The 17127-nt window shown below is 35.5% G+C and overlaps 1 protein-coding gene across 1 annotated transcript; it reads right to left on the minus strand.

Moving 5' to 3' along the window:
• Positions 1–1311: 1311 nt before the first annotated feature.
• On the minus strand, positions 1312–16801 carry LOC147067078 (pancreatic lipase-related protein 2-like). The gene is made up of 6 exons (XM_085954465.1): positions 16768–16801; positions 15092–15270; positions 8898–9010; positions 5028–5301; positions 3654–3893; positions 1312–1780 (listed from the first exon to the last, which is right to left on the minus strand). Exons 2-6 carry the CDS (start codon positions 15222–15224, stop codon positions 1440–1442), a joined length of 1101 nt encoding a protein of 366 aa, XP_085810591.1. The 5' UTR covers positions 15225–15270; positions 16768–16801; the 3' UTR covers positions 1312–1439.
• Positions 16802–17127: the final 326 nt, after the last annotated feature.

Consider the following 17127-nt stretch of genomic DNA (forward strand, 5'->3'; position numbering starts at 1 on the left):
TGGCCGGTCTGATTTTATTGCTTAGGGTCGAAATGTTTTTGAACGATCGACACATTAACAGTTTTAAGAAAAAAATTGACGATATTTTAGCTCGGTATCCGATAAGTAGCTCGTTATAAAAGTGAATAAATGTATGGAGAAAATCATAAACTAAAATGTCAACGAATGTTTCCTCGCTACATCCGAGATCTCGCTATAATATCCGTGATCGTAACGACCGAGATATACCTAATATTATTATACATACATAATTTTTATAAACACTTCTGAGAAAATATATAACCAATACCTAGAAACCAATAGAACTAGTCTCTCGGGTTTTGCGCCCACGCACATTGATCACAATGCTATAGGTATCCTATCTAATTGCGACACATTTTAAGTAATCGCTCTTACAATACTCTCTACAGCGCTTTCCAAATTGGGTTACTATTGGCGATCGGCTTTTGTGTTTTAAATAAATGTAGGTACCTATTTACTTTAATTACTAACCGACGTCACGGATCACTCCAAGATTTTTTTTGTTGTAATTTACTTCAACTTGCTTATAATTTAATTAACTATTTTTATTAAACAAATAATTCACGATTTAAGAATGTAAAATCCTTTTTATTCGACACATAATTTTGTAAGAGCCATTAGTTAAAATTTGTTGAAAGTGTTTTCAAAATTATGTGTGTTCAAAAAAATAATGTTACATTCCTAAATCTCATGATTATTCGTTGAATAAAAAAATAGTTAATATTATTATTGTATTGTTACCAATACACGATTTTATTTTTTTATTCATAATAAAGTAAGAACACTTAATTTTTTAAGAAACTTTATTTTGGTGTGCCACGTAACAAATTCCTCTTCCCTAGTGTGCCGCCAGGTAAAAACTTTGGCAGACACTGCTGAGTCTAACGTGTCCGTTTATAGCTACTTACTTTATAAAGTCGTGGGTCTCGAGTTTGAATCTCGGGGCTGGCAAATTCTTATATTATTTTTCAATGTGTCAACAGTTCATAGAACAGGTATCAATTGCAATGATTAAAATACATCAATTCATATTACAATTATTATGCAAACAGTTAGTAGTCTTCTATTGATTCCTAAATCTAAAAAATATTACTAAGAATATCGTATTTATAAGGGTTGGATTTCATTAAAAAAATTACCTATATTATCCCATGAATATAATGTTGGATTAAGTGTGTCAATTGAGATCTTATCTTGAAAATTAAATAAAATTCCTCTCCAACAATAAATTGTTGTTATTTCCTGTTTCGCTTACCTACCTTACTTATCAAACCGAATAATACACCGAAATAGGGTATACACATTTTATTTCGTTTAATGATTAATACACGACAGTAGTTTATATAATACGTGAACCTACTTGTATAATCTAATATGTACTATTATGTAAGATAGTCTGCTATGTTTGATGCAAAGTATTATCCAAATAGCCATGCAGTCCACCATGCGTTGAACGCCTTTATTGGGTTGTCATCAGGTCTTGCGCCTTTGTCTCCCATTCCAAAAGGCGACTCGCCATTCGTTCTGAAGTAATAAATACCCGAGGTTGTAGAAGGTAAGTCATATCCCATGAAAACCGTAGGAGATGACAAGCAGGCTCCTGATAGGAATGTGACCCAATTAGCGCATTTGACAGCTGGGAAGTTTTTGGGGAAGTTTATGCTTTCGATGTACGTTCTCCATGCTCTTCTGTGACATTCTGGAATAAGTAGGGCGTCTGGCTGATTTCGTCCATTATTGGGATAGAAGTCAACATGTCCTGGAAAATAATATCTATATATATAAGTATATTACATATACACACACACATATTCACCTCACTTCACTTCACAGTGTTTGTAACGCGGTCCTACTAATGTACCCCTAAGATTCGGCGGAGACATTGATTCTCAAAGCTCAAAAGCCACACGTATATGGTTACATTTCACCGTAGCATAGTTCGCCGTGAGCTTTCTATAGCGTATACTATACGCCATACGGTCATCTCTATAATAGCACTGAGATGAAAAAAATATGCGTTGTTAGTGGAGCATTGCAGACAATAATGCTCCAATTTTATTAGATGCAACCGCGCCAATTTCCATAGCCGATTTCGGCTATTTTCAAAAAATGTTTGCCGCTGGCTTCCTGTAAACCGACAAGAACCGTGTTTTATTTAGACATGAATTTTATCTCAGTACTATATGTTGGATACGGCGAACTGTATACGTTCAAATTTCTACACACACACACGTATGTATATAGCGATATATATGTGAATAAACAATGAAAACTTCTACTATCGAGGAAAAAAGCGTATATTTAATGAACTCATTCGGTTAAATAACTAAAGGCGAGTGAAGAAGAACTGAAGGAGATAGCTGGTTATTTTAGTGAAGGTGTGCTATGAAAAATATATGGCCCATCTTTGGTTGACGCATTTGAGTGTAGGTACCGTATTGGGTATTATTATGAATTATTGTATACATTAACCAAGAATGAGAACATGACATTCCATATATTGGATGACTTTTGCGGGTAAGATACGTAGGTACAGCGCATGACTAATGGTGAGCAGTGCAAGAAGGTTTTTTGCGAAAGCGATAAAAGCTGAAGAGTTTTTCGTTTGAGGCTTCTATTGAATGATGGTATTAACACCGCTGACAGGTGCATTGGTATTCAGGATTGGCGCTTGGCGGCGATGGACTATCGTGCGTGGAATCTAAGACTAGGTTGACATTGTGTTGTGTACTGGATGATACCGATGAGTGTGAATGAAAGTTTTAAGCTGTCATCCTAAACCGTGATTTTTGAATAGGGGTCTAAATTTAAGGATATACCTACCTTTTATTTTTTATGTGGCATTAGAAAATGAATTGAAATTCATTAACGATTGGTAGGTATCCATTTATTTTTATGTATTTGTTTGTATTGCCTATTTAAATTTAAATGGTTATGGAAGGTTTTATTTCATGATAGAAAACACACGGAAAATTATAGGTTTTATATTTATGCGTTAACAGAGCTTAGAATTATTATTTTAATGAACAATTTCTTGTAATCGACGAATAACTAAAATTTTGGAGAGATTCGGGCGTCGGTTAGTAATAAGGGCAATTAATGATACCTACCTTAATAATTTAAAACACAAAAACCAATAGTCAAAATTAACGCAATTTGATAAGAATTTCATTTAAAAACTACTAGTTAAATTCATCGCAGTTAAGTAGGATGCCCCTAGCTTAATTGTTTAAAGCACATTGGCGTCGTACTTAAAAAAATATCTAGTAGGTAATATATCTGAGGTGTTTTCAAAATATGCATATTGAATTATTATTTTACATCGTCAGGCAATGATAAAAAGATATTGGGGGTTTTTAGGTCTATTCACCGTGGCTCACAATTATCGACAAATTGTTGGCGGTAGGTAAGTAGGTAGGTACCGTAGAATATTATTTTATTGACGGATCCTGCATGTGTCACTTATTTGGGATTATTATTAACGTTATTGATTGTTATTTTAATCGTTGCTTATCGTTTGTTCCATTAGACGCCATTGCTAGTATAAATGGCCACTGCATGCATCTGAGACCTTGGAGCCGAACTATCGCTCTAGGATGATGATCTAAAAATGATAAACAAAAATAACATACCTAGAGCTTGGTTGATACCCAGGACTCCAGCATCGGAGTGAACTACGTCCACAAATGCAGCATCGGTTGAATATAATTTATGGCTGTTGGGTGTTGAGTAGAAACAAGGACCGGCTGGATCCAAGCCACTGATTCGTGAAATCTTTTTTCCATTTATTAAGCCTTGAAATGTTTTCCCTGCCAATCCTGATATGTGGGCACCAAGACTATGGCCGATTAAATGAATCTTGTCCAATCCTCCTTTAAAAATAATGTTATTCCAAATACAGATTAGAAAGACATAGACATGAGTTTTTTTTTGTTTTTGAATTTTTTATTCATTGTACCTATACAATTATTATAATATCTTCTTAATTTTAATGGTATTATAGATCTTGGCCTACTCTGTAGTTTCCTCTACAACTAATTCGGTTATATACCTAAGTAGGTACTTCTTATTTTTAGGCATAACAATATGTAGGTAACTTGTCAAAATTCAAATTAGTATGTTTGGTGAATTTGAATGATTTATTTAGCAAACTCAGTTGAAGTACAGACCGTACCTACTATTGAAATGAAAGAGGTTTGAATTTTAGTCGCTGAGATGTGGATATGCTTGTACTTGCAAAAATGTTACCAATGTAGTTTCACGTTTGACTCATCTTCACTTTAGTGATATTATCAATAACGAAACGTCATCGGCTGCATATCCAGGTTTTGATCAAGAAATCTTGTCTCGAGAATTATCGAAAAATAATCAACAACGGCCAATCTCGAATCTCGATACATTACTTTTCAGAATTTTACAGAAATCTCATTTCTTCAGAAATCATCGATGGGATTCCCGAGAAAACGAGAAATTGATACTAGGCTAAGCTGCCGACCGCAATTGGATTTAATAAAACGGTAGAAAATCAATTTAAAAAAAGGTTCTCGACTTTGATTTTGAACGAAATTTCTTAAATTTTCAAGTGAAAAAAAAATTGGCCAGAAGAGCCTAAGAAAAACTAATGACTGAAAAGACAAAAATTAAAACAATCTGGTACATAAGTACCATAGGGATTAAACGTATATGGTAGAAGAGAATATTTTATACGCCCCATTGTTGTAATTTTATCTTTGCAATAAACTGCCATTAGGTGTTGAAAATTGAAATATAGAAATAATAAATAATGCACATTTAAAAAAAAAACCATTGACTTCATTTTTGACCCAAATTGAGACGCAAATTTTAAAGATGTTTGTACTTTTTCACAAATCTCATCTGCTTCATGGAATACCTTTATCGTTTAGTTTAGTTTAGTTAGATCGTACGTACCTATATGTTTTGTCCATGCTTATATAATCTACTGAAATTACTTTAGAAATATTAATAGTGATCATTTGATTTATTACTTTTGAAACATTCTGCAAGCCACCATCCGAGTAGTTCGCCGATAAATAAAACATTAGTGGTCGCTCTGAAATACACGCCACTGATAAGAGGTCCTGGATGCAACATAAACACATTGGTTCCACCGCGTTTCAGCAGGGCTGCAGTCATCTCTTTCACAACTGTTGAATTTTGGGTGTTGTAGTAGCCATGAATGAAAATAGTAATGGGTTGGTTTACGTTGAATTTTGGGGAATTTATTAATAGATCCAACGAGTCTGATAATTTGAAATATGTCTGAAAAAATATTGAAATTTATATTAAAAATTAGTAAAAAAATCTTATAAAGTTTTTTAAATCAATATTTTTTACAACGATATTACATAATTTCAGTAAAATTTAGCTGAAAATAATTTATTTAGGTACACCCAATAATATTTTTTTAGCTCGCTTGGTGTAATTTACTCCGGTTCGCTGACCCCTGATCCAGATCGTGAATATTTTTTTTCTATTTGCCCCCTGGTAATCAACTAGTTAGTACCTAATGCAGTATGTGCCATCGTACATTAATTATTCATCGATTTACGCGGTTTTGATTTTAAGTGATATCTACAAATATGTTTAAATGTGCATTGTTTTTAATCATCAGTCTCGACCTCTCTGTAGCATGTGTGAGATAAACAGTCACGGATGTTCATAGAAATATATTGGATAAACCTCGTACCATACCGTTCTCTAAAGCAAGAATGCTCAATCTATGGGACGCGACTCCCAGTAGAGCCACTAGGTGATTTATAGGAGGTCGCTAACTAGGTCCAACTATTAAATTATCATGAAAAGATTTTGTTTACTTTTTAAAAATATTGTCGTATAAATAGTAAAACGTCCGCTTTAAATCCGCCGTAAAACCCATTGATTCCGTATGTCCACAAAAAAAGAAACAGCTTAGGTAATATTTAGGATGGATAAGAATAAATCGAACTAGTGGTAGCCTTCATCAAGTAGTAAATATAAGTCGGATGATGATCATATTACACATTAGACCACAAATTTACCCTAAATAAACGTTGATAGACAATTTAAAATCATACGAGTAGTGTGGCACCCCCGTATGGACCCCATTTGGGGATGTCTTTGTGTATCTGGAGAGGCCCGAATCGGTATCAAACCCAACAAATAGTAAAGCGCTGATTGCGAAAATAAATAATAATAACAGAGCCGAGCCGGCAATGCCGTAGATTATGACCGTTGAAATATTGCAACGTTGCCGTCTTTCGCCAACGGCTCTCGTTGAAAAGCGAAAACACAAGATGGCGCGCAGAACGCTACAAACAGCTAAATTGCGAACACGCCAATTTCGTCCTCCGTAAAATTAAAATTATTAAAAATGTAACTATTATATAATATTAACTTAAATATACTTTGCCGTTTCCAAAACAATTCCGGTGTGTTATTTGTTCACCTCCAAATCCTAAAATCCAGACGAAAAACCATACTTAAAGTGACAGTTTGCTATTCACTTTCGAAAATGGAGGGAAATGATAAGTGGCGTCAACGTGGGACTACGCTTCTTGATTTTGATCGTCTGGAATCAAGAAGCAGGTGGAATTTCTTTCACCCGAACACAGAACCTGAGATGCAAACACCGGAAAAGGAAACGGCGAGGAAGAAACTTCCAGAGGCTTGCCTCTGGTGGCGCTCAACAAACTATAATAATAAGCAGTAGAAATAGGATGCTGCCAATGCCAAGCCAGTCAAGAAAAGAGCAGAAACACCCGGATTGCGAAGTCAGGGCTCCCGATGTACTCCCGACCAACTGCATCTGCCAGCAAACTTGGCCCACGGACGAGTGTATCAGGTAAGACCCTGGCTCCAACGAGGGAAAACGGCATCAAATGCCCTGCATCATCAGCCGCTTGAGCCCTCTTCGTCAACAGCAGCGTGTCTGTGAGCCTTGCAATCAGCCCTGGCCCAGATGCATCATGATGAAGAGAGCTACAAAGCGGCCTTCTTCAGTTGAGCACAGCAGCCTCAATCAGCGGAAAGCAGCCAAGCAGCATCCTCAGCCATTAGCATCATAGATTAGTTAGTTTAAAGTGTTTTGTGTTTGGAAGCGATGTATAATATAGTTATTTCAGTGCTCGAAGAGGAAAATTTTACAACCCGGAGCGGTTGTATGAGGCAGAATGGCGTTCCGGTCCATTTCGGGCCCTGATATATTTTTGACAATAATTTTATAAACTTTAAAGCCATTTTAAGTGTTAAATTAAGTTTTCTGCATGTTATATTAGTATAATATCAGTGCAGTGCGTGTAATTCGATAGCCACGGCAAGGCAAACGAGCAAAAAGGGATCGAGTAATACGCCGGTATTCATTTTCGTGAGGGATCGACTGATTTTCGGACGGTCGCTGTTGGGAAGGCTGGGTGCGACGTCCTCTCTCAGCATCCACCCGTACGGTAGACACGGGGAACCGCGAACCACTACGCCCACGAAGCGGCGTAGTGCTGCATCCGATTTTCTCCGGTCACCGACGGTCCGAGGGTCTTGAGAGGGCTGGGCGCGACGCCCTCCTCTCAGCAGCTTTACGGTAGGCCCGGGAACCGCGAACCACTATGCTACAGTGCTGACATCCGAGTCTCTCCGGCCGCCGACGTACCGGGAGGGCTTCGATCCTTCAACGTCTAGAGACGCAACCACCCCTTATCAAGCCGCCGCACTGTCCAGTTACACGCGCTATCGTAATCAGCCCTTAATTGGCCCGACTCCCATTCGAGCCTTTCCGGAGAGGTGCGTTTGTAGCACCCCCGTATGGACCCCATTTGGGGATGTCTTTGTGTATCTGGAGAGGCCCGAATCGGTATCAAACCCAACAAATAGTAAAGCGCTGATTACGAAAATAAATAATAATAACAGAGCCGAGCCGGCAATGCCGTAGATTATGACCGTTGAAATTTTGCAACGTCGCCGTCTTTCGCCAACGGCTCTCGTTGAAAAGCGAAAACACAAGATGGCGCGCAGAACGCTACAAACAGCTAAATCGCGAACACGCCAATTTCGTCCTCCGTAAAATTAAAATTATTAAAAATGTAACTATTATATAATATTAACTTAAATATACCTTGCCGTTTCCAAAACAATTCCGGTGTGTTATTTGTTCACCTCCAAATCCTAAAATCCAGACGAAAAACCATACTCAAAATAAAAGTGACAGTTTGCTATTCACTTTCGAAAATGGAGGGAAATGATAGTAGGTAAGTATGTTTTCTTTCTCAGCTTATTTATTTTATCTGCTCATATTCTGATGGGTCGAAAGCCTCAAATAGCTGTCAATTTAAATGTAGGTATCAGCATTGTAAAATAATCAGATCAAAACTATTGATAAAATAAATGTATTTTTTTTACATTTTGATGATGTATGAATGGATGATCGCTAATTCACATACAAACATAGACAAGTGGGAGAATATTTAGGATTTAAGATTTTATTTTTGTTTATAATGTCATTTTCACTCTAAAATGGATTTTATGGTAATGGTAGGTAGTGGCATGCGGAATGACAAACACAAAAACTATGTTGTAAGTAGGTTTCCGACAACTTTATGGATACAGACTATAGATTTACTTATATACTACGATACTGTGGTGAAGCGTTTTTTTTCAAATGAGGTTATTGAAATACCCCCTGGGGGGCCTGTTTAACTATTCCAGTGGCGGCTGCTCTAATAACATTCAAGTACAGTGCACTACTCAATCAATACAAATAATAATTGAATCACTGTCAGATGCATTCAAAATTAATTAGTGTTCTTTAAGTTCTTTCTTTTATTTGCATTTGACGTCAAAATTAATGCTGCAATTAAAATCTATAATTTTATTAAATATTTCTTTACCGGTTCAGATTCATCTTTCGTGTAAAGAACTAGTGATACATCGTCAGCGTCTGGTTCTATTTTATCATCCATTTGATAGTACGAGACGCCAAGCCATGTCTGTATACAAGTACCTTAAATTGAAACAATAATTAAAGAGTATTATTTTATTTTTTACTATTCTATAAAACCGATTAACCAGTAGGTTCAGTTTTGTCATATAATATTTAGGTAATGAATGAATGAATAATGCCATTCAAATTATTTATTTTTTATTTTTAATATTATCATTAAGTATTGTAATTCCATAATCCCAAGAAGCGTTACACAACTCAAATCCTGATATTTGAAAGTAGGTACGAATTAAAAAAAAATATAAAAAACCTGCCATAGAAAGGGGGAAATATTAATCTGTTAGCAGATGACAATAATTAATGAAAATTACGATCCTACTTTGAAAGTGTAATTGACGGTATCCAGGCTCGAAATGGACCAGAGCGCACCGGAGGCCGTTCCGGTTCATTAAATAGTTAAAATATCACAAAAAATAATTTGACCTTCTGAGCTAGATAGGCCATATAACAAAAATCGAACACGCTTATTTTTATAAAATACACATAAAATTTGATAAAAATGTTAATTAATATCTTTAGAAAATTGTTGAGCGCTCCGGTTCGTTAACTTTTCCATTTCGAGCACGTCGATATCCATACAATATATCTACCAATATACCTACTAGCTTAATCAAGATTGGTATTGTGGGCTGTAGACATAAAATCGTCAATTATTATTGGCTTATGTACCTATATATACTGAAAGGGTTTGTCATTGTAATTCAGGACATAGTTATCGCAACCAAGAAATATCATAAATAGGTAGGTACATCATTAAAACCATGCGATATATTATAAAAAAAACCAGCGAAATACCTACAAGAGCACAATTTATCACACGTAGTTCGGATGCCCAACGCTAGAGAAAAAATTGCACCAACAATTTTATTAGCCGTGAACGCCAGACCATTGAAAGAAAATACTCCAAAATAAGCTTTAAGTACTATGCTCGGTTCATTATTAGGTACTGATAGAACAACATTGCTTAAATTGACCTTACATTGTAATAGTGGATTAAACCTCAAAAACATCGAGGTCATAGACGTTGCTTGACCGAAAATAATAATAAATAATAGCTGGCATAATTGACAAAATGTGGAACCCCAAAAGGTAACATAATATTGTTAATAATACTGGCGGTTTGTACACAAACGAAATAGCTAGGGGTGCTGAGAATTGCTCACGTCCTGATTTTAAGCGGTTCTCCTGGATCACCGCCATCTTTAGATTAATAAAACCTGATCATAAATTTTTGCACAAGCAACGAGTGGTCCACTTCCATACTATTTATTAATAACGACAGGCAATGACAGGTCATCTATAGAGAACAGGAGGGGCGGAAAGGTAGGACTAGTCGTGAAATGTATCGGCTTTCCTCTTCAGTTGGCAATGCCTGGATACATCATGTAACATCACCCAGAGAGTGAGTAGAGACTCATAGGGCAATATTATGTAGGTACTTGGAAACACCTCGTATTTATTGCGAGAAATTCCACAAATTGTGAGAAAAGAAGATCCAAAATAAAAATAATACTATATAAAATGGGGTTCGTCCCCCATTATAAATTTTTATTAATATCTATTATTATGTGTGCATTACTGACTGATTTTTATTAATATCGTTAATAAGACAAATATTCTATGAAACCTGAACTCACGTAGGGAATTTAGTATCAATTAATCGATCGGAGTTCTGGAGTCAGTGACTACCTTAGGCAAAGTGCGGGCGGAAACTTAGAATGCCGTTATCATTCATTTTACAACGTTTTTATTAGCTCATATTCTTGTTTGTTCGGTGGTTGTTTGTCCAGTACAAATCTTGCAATCGATTTTTAACTAACTTCCCGACCAGCTAGACATTTGAAACTCAGAATATATCAGAACACGGTGCCAATGCATTCTTTTAATACTTTTAGCCATCCTTAAGCAGAATTGAATTCATTTTTAGTTAATTCTGTTTTGTATGGAAAGTTATTTCAGAAAAATCCGTAAAAAGTAAGTAAATCTGTAAAGTGGTTGCTAAGGGGGTGGTCCTAGCAACTAAATTATTAATATATACGCGCGTTACTATGGAATTCGAAATGAAATGTCAAAATGACATTTCAGTATGCTATATTTGTTTGTTTGTTTGTTTTTTATTTACGTCATATCAAGTACAAGTTTGAGCATATTGAGCATAATACCTAATTCAACAGAAAATTTAAAAACGTTGTATATAAAAAGTTCTTTTTATCTTGTAATTATTTAGTTTCAAATTGTCTGCAAATTCTTTTGGTTAGATTAAGTACCCACTTATCTATTTTATTTTATTATTTTTTTCGGCTGTCCTAAACAGACAAAATACACAAAAATCTTTAAATTGACATTGATACGCACCATATAGGTACTGAGAATTAGATTATTTACACGAAATCTACTCTCAAACTGTGGTGGTTTTAGGGACAAGAAAGTCTGTGTCTCTGACAGGCTTAGAGACACCATTGAAAAAATGTTGTTTGTGCGATATGTAGTTATTGCGATACTTATATTGGATTACAATCGGTATTGCAATACAACTATAGTTGTGTTGTCGGCATTATTTATGCTTTGACTATTTATGCCAATTTATGGAGATATCGATACTTTATACTGAAGCAACAGTATCGTCTGCTTCATGAAAACCCGCCACTGCTTTGAAAATTTGTAATAAGTATTTGTATTAATTCCTTCATTAGCCGCCATTTATAATGTGCCGCTTATATGCAACGCATGACTTGCCTACCATTGGCGAAGGGTGGAGGTAGGCTGTTACGATCCGCCATAAATGGTGAACACTAAACTTTGTCAGTCATACGTATCTGTTTTCATTGAAATAAGATTACAATTTACAGATGCTGTTGGTTAGTTTTTCAAATTAATTAAACCCTGCGAAACCAAGCCATAGTAGATAACAGTCAAAAACTAACACGTCTATTTATAAAATATCTAAAATTATGCAATTAAATCATACATAACATTGAATATTTATAGATATAATATTATTTTTTATCTATTATAGTTTGGTTTAGGCAGGGCTTAATGAATTTAAAATAAAATGAACCAACAATATCTGTAATATGTATTATTATTCCAACGAAAGTATGAATGATAAGGAGTGCACAATTTTGTCGTATCGCCCAAAATATAGCAAAACTATTATCGTTTAATTAGGCAGGGTTTAATTAATTTTTAAAAAAACTAGGCAATACATGTAGTCTTAGTTTAATAAAAAGAAATACGTATGACTAACAAAGTGTTCTGTGCGCTATTTATGGCGGATCTTAACAGCTTACCTTCATCCTTCGCTACTGGTACCTACCCCCACGAGACGTCAATGTCTGGAATTATAAGGTATCGTGTTTAAAACGTGGTTCAGATGCAGTAAACCTATTTAAGTAGGTTCATACATTTTTAGTTTTATTTATTGACATAATATTACAATAGGTACCTGCCTAGCGAAATGAAGTCAGCCATATAAAAATAATCTTGTTATTAAGCAAATCGTTTCCGGACATCTCTTTGAACAACCAATATAGATACAATTGCTCGATATATTTCAAGGTAACTACGTCGTATTATTAATTTGTAAATAATTATGTATGTTTCATGCTGTACCTATAGTCTGCTAATAATATTTACGGTTGATAGGTAGATACCAAGTTAATATTAACACAAGCAGAGTTCTCACAATTAGATTTTTGTTGAGCAACTAAAATTGAATCAAATTTTTGTTCACACGTTTCAGCAAATAATATCGAACTGACAAACTGTATTAAAAAGGTACTGAATGTAGAACAATCCTAACACACATTTGAAATATTTTAGAAGGGAGTTCTATGAAACAACCAAGTTACGTAATTTACTTTACTATTTAATTTGAACTGATAAATATGTACATCATATTTTATCAGGACTATTAATGAATATATTGATGCATAGATGTGGCTAAAATAAATAATAAGTAACTTAGCAATATAATATGATGTTTTAAACAAAACTTCTGTAAAATATTTCAAATGTGAGTTAGAATAGTTTTGCATTCAGCTGACGAATTGTTTATCGATACATTTTTTAAATCACGTTTCCAAAGGACAGCAAATAGATACATGAACTACTGGGTCAATCTTTTGTGGGATAATTTTCGTTCGATTTTAGTTGATTGACAAAATTTGAAAATAGGAAAGCGACGTGAGTAGCAAACTTCTAAACGTAAACTGAGTCGTCCGCGCGCCTCTTTCGCCCCGCCACGCTCATTTAGCTTTGCAGTATTAGATGAAATGCGCAAAAAAAAAATCTTATCCTATCACCCTATCCCCTTCTGTAAACTATGAGACTTATTCCTACCGTCCGTCCATTTCTTATTTCTATGTTCCAGATTTCGAGTGCCCACTGCGGTTTTTCTGTTGCGTATGTTGGGAGCTCTTGATCTATCGCATATAATAGTAAATGACCTATTCATCTAATTTTACTCACACTTATTAATGCTATTTGTGTAGGACTTTGTATACCTACTTACACTTTTTTTAATTGAAAATTTTATTTTTAATTAAGAAGCTTCTTAGATTAGGTATTGATTGTTTAAAATGAAAGTTATCAGTAAGGTGTATAAAATTTCAGTTTTTGCTAAATACGATATTCTCCCCTAATAGTTCCCTTCAAACAAATCCGCCCCGCATCACACTCGATCATAGCCGACCATATAACGAGGCCCTACGTTTGGATATGAAGCATCTGCAGTTGTTTACGCCTGGGGATGTTTCAGGAGCAGATGCCCAAGACTGAGATCACCATACACTCAAGTGTGTCAAGGCTTTCTAATGTGCCCATGGGAGAGAAGAGTACGGAGAATTAACACAAATAAAATAAATAAGTCTCCATAATTTACATAATATAATATGTAAAAACACAGCTAAAACAATACAGACATACTAAACTATGTGAAGAGATCTTCACGTTCACAATAAAATGCCGCATTTTTTTAAAGCATTATTAGTTGACCTTTGTGGCGACCAAGTTGAATAGCCCGATGGGCCCAACAGCTGGTTAGACCGACTTGAGCATCTCTTCTTTTTCAGAGCACATTCTCGCACATTCCCAGATGTGTGGTTTGCATCGTGTAGTTCTCCGCCACATGAACATGTTGGTCGGGTGACAAGTCCAAACTCAAAGACCTTGGCAATGAATCCACCATGCCCAGTCAAGAATTGACTAGTATGATGATCAGGAGTCAAACTGGTTATATTCAATTGGACATGGTGTGTAAAACTCCCACCTCCGCACCCGTAATGTATATGCAGCCACGTCATACGCGGCCGCCTAACATAACCCTTACGTGTGCCAGATCAAAGAATTTAAGCCCTCGTTTTGTCCCGAGCAGAGTCGCACGGGACTGGTGATGCAACCTTGCACCGAAGTGCGAATGCATGATGTTAATTTATATGGCAACTATCAAAGTGACTTTAATTTGAAGAGTCACAAGGGGAGTCGAGGGTGTCCCGCTCCCCGTACGCTCTGGCAAATTTAGTAAAGGCCGCAAAATATTCAATTGGACATTAGGAAAGAACACATATGTGCGTCTGTCCTTGGCGGAGGCATCCCACTTTCACTAACAGTGAGTCTATTCTATACTTATCGTCCGCTAAAGTGATAAAGTGATAAATATTATCAAAATTAGGGTAGGCTTGTATCAAAGTATTAGCACTTATCGTAAGAATTACAATAAATGCTAATACTTTGATACAAACCTACCCTAAGTTTGATAATATTTATCACATTAACACTTTAGCGGTCAATAAGTATAGAATATACCCACAGGTCTTCCACACCGCATCCAGCAACATTTGACGCTTGTCCGCTTCCAGTCAGTGTGCAGCATCAAGGTTTGATCTTTTGAATATTTTTTTTTTGATTAAAAGTTATTTTTTCGTGCTTTTTTTAAACAAATTTCAAGTTCTATCGGGCTTTAAAAACATCCACAACTTAACAATAATGATTCATAATAATAATACAAGAAACTAATAAACTATAATTAAAAGTGATAATGCATAACATAGCTGTATATTATATTATTATTTGGATACGTACAGTCATATGATGCCTTGGTGAGAACCATCTGCTCTAACGTTGTGACTATAGATGAAAGCACACCAGCCTTCACTGGGTCGATTGTCATCAAGAGTGCTACTCCAGCAAGAATATTAAATATTTTTTCACTCATAGTAGCAATCGTGTGATGGAGATTTGGTATATTTTTGTGTAGGTATCTAACAAATAAAGAACATAAATATTCGTATAAGTACTAACAACGTATCCAAAACAAAAATTGTACAATATCTACCAGCCAGTATGACTAAAACAAGATAAATTTGATGGTTACAAGTAAATTGTACTTAAAGCCGTCGCCGTGAGCTTTCTATCGGAAAGAGATGACCGGATACTATGGATATTATCTATACTTCTCTGTATGGGTCTCCAATTTTATTAGATTCAATTCAATATGAACATTGATTCAATTTTCATAGCTGATTTTGGCAAAACTCATGATTTCAGGAATGAAAACCTAACCTAACCTAACCTTAATCCGATATATCAGCTATTTTCAAAATTTGTTTGCTGCTTGCTGGCTTCATGTAAACTGTAAAGCCTAGTACCCATGCACGTTCTTGCTCGATCGAGCATGTTGACTTGGAAGCATGCTCGTTGTTACGTCCACACAGTCGAGCAACTCGACACAACAAGACGCTGTGAGGCCACCGTCGCACCGCCAGGACTTCGACCACGAGTGAGAACTCTCTTACTCAAACTGTATCGAGCAAGAATTAAGGACCTTGAATCTTTTTCGGATCGACCAAATTGCTCGATCTCGAACATAAAACCATCGAGCCAGATGGTACACACGTTGAGACATGTTGGAATGAGCGTAAAACCGTCGAGCAAGAACGTGCGTGTGTACTTATATAAAGTGTAAATCGACAAGAACCGTGTTTTATTTAGACATGAATTTTGTGTCAGTACTATACGACCCAAAGAGGTTGGACGGTCTTGAATATACGGCCATATATTTCCGATACAACATTTCACGGTGAAGTGTGATACGGCGAACTGCATAGGTAGGTACAAGTTGCCGGACACGAATTTTGATATTCAGGATATTGAAGATTAGGTACATCCAAGTATATACAATGTACGGCATAGAAGAATAGTACATTTCCGGGTAGCAAAGACAGAACCACAAAAAAAAACACAGAAAATACACACAATATTTAATATGTAATATTGTGATTCATCAATATTAATTCAAAAACAATCCTCTAATTCTTTAATTCCAGCTAAATTAAAATATATACCCAAACAAAAAATAGCTTACCATATTATATGATGATATTAATTTAAGTAAATTGTCACTATTTCTCGATCTGGAGGACATGGGATGTCACTGAGTAGATTTTATTTTAACCGTCGTTTTGTTACGAGAAATGGTTATTAAGCATAACCCATTGGGTTGTTGCACTGGATCAAACACACGTGGAAAAAATAGGATACATTTTTTTGCCCAGGTGTGCGACTGATCCGGTTTGATAGATGGTAACACATTCACATTATATATCTATGTATACTTTAAAAAACAGTGTTGACTGAATTTTAAATATGGATTTACTATGAAAAACGAAATATCCTCTCTATTGCGAATGCAAGTCTTATATTCTACTCCAATGTTTTCTGATATCCTATATTTATCAAGTATTTTTTATAGAACTTACCTAGCCAAAGGTGTGACGCTAACTGTTAAAAAGTAAAAAAATAACGTCTGTTTACTTATATATAGATATAGCTTTTAATTAGCATTTATTAATAGAATAAATTTGCTCAATTGAGCAGCTAATTATAGAAAGAAGTATTTTCATGAATTATCATTTGTTTACTTCGGTTCGGTAGATGACTTTATTTTGTGATATCCCTGAGCAAGAAAGTCAGTGGCAGACGTCAAACACAGGTGTCTGTACCTATTATTTTTACTAAAGATTTCTTTCATAACTTTCCGCGGCACACCGTATGACGTATGGGAATCTCAGCACTAGGTAAGTCATCATGGCCAAAATCTTCTATACAGGGATAAAAAC

The sequence above is a fragment of the Rhyacophila brunnea genome, unplaced genomic scaffold (assembly GCF_057557595.1).
Source record: "Rhyacophila brunnea isolate RB1 unplaced genomic scaffold, BYU_Rbru_1.0 scaffold_4, whole genome shotgun sequence".
NCBI lineage: Eukaryota > Metazoa > Arthropoda > Insecta > Trichoptera > Rhyacophilidae > Rhyacophila > Rhyacophila brunnea.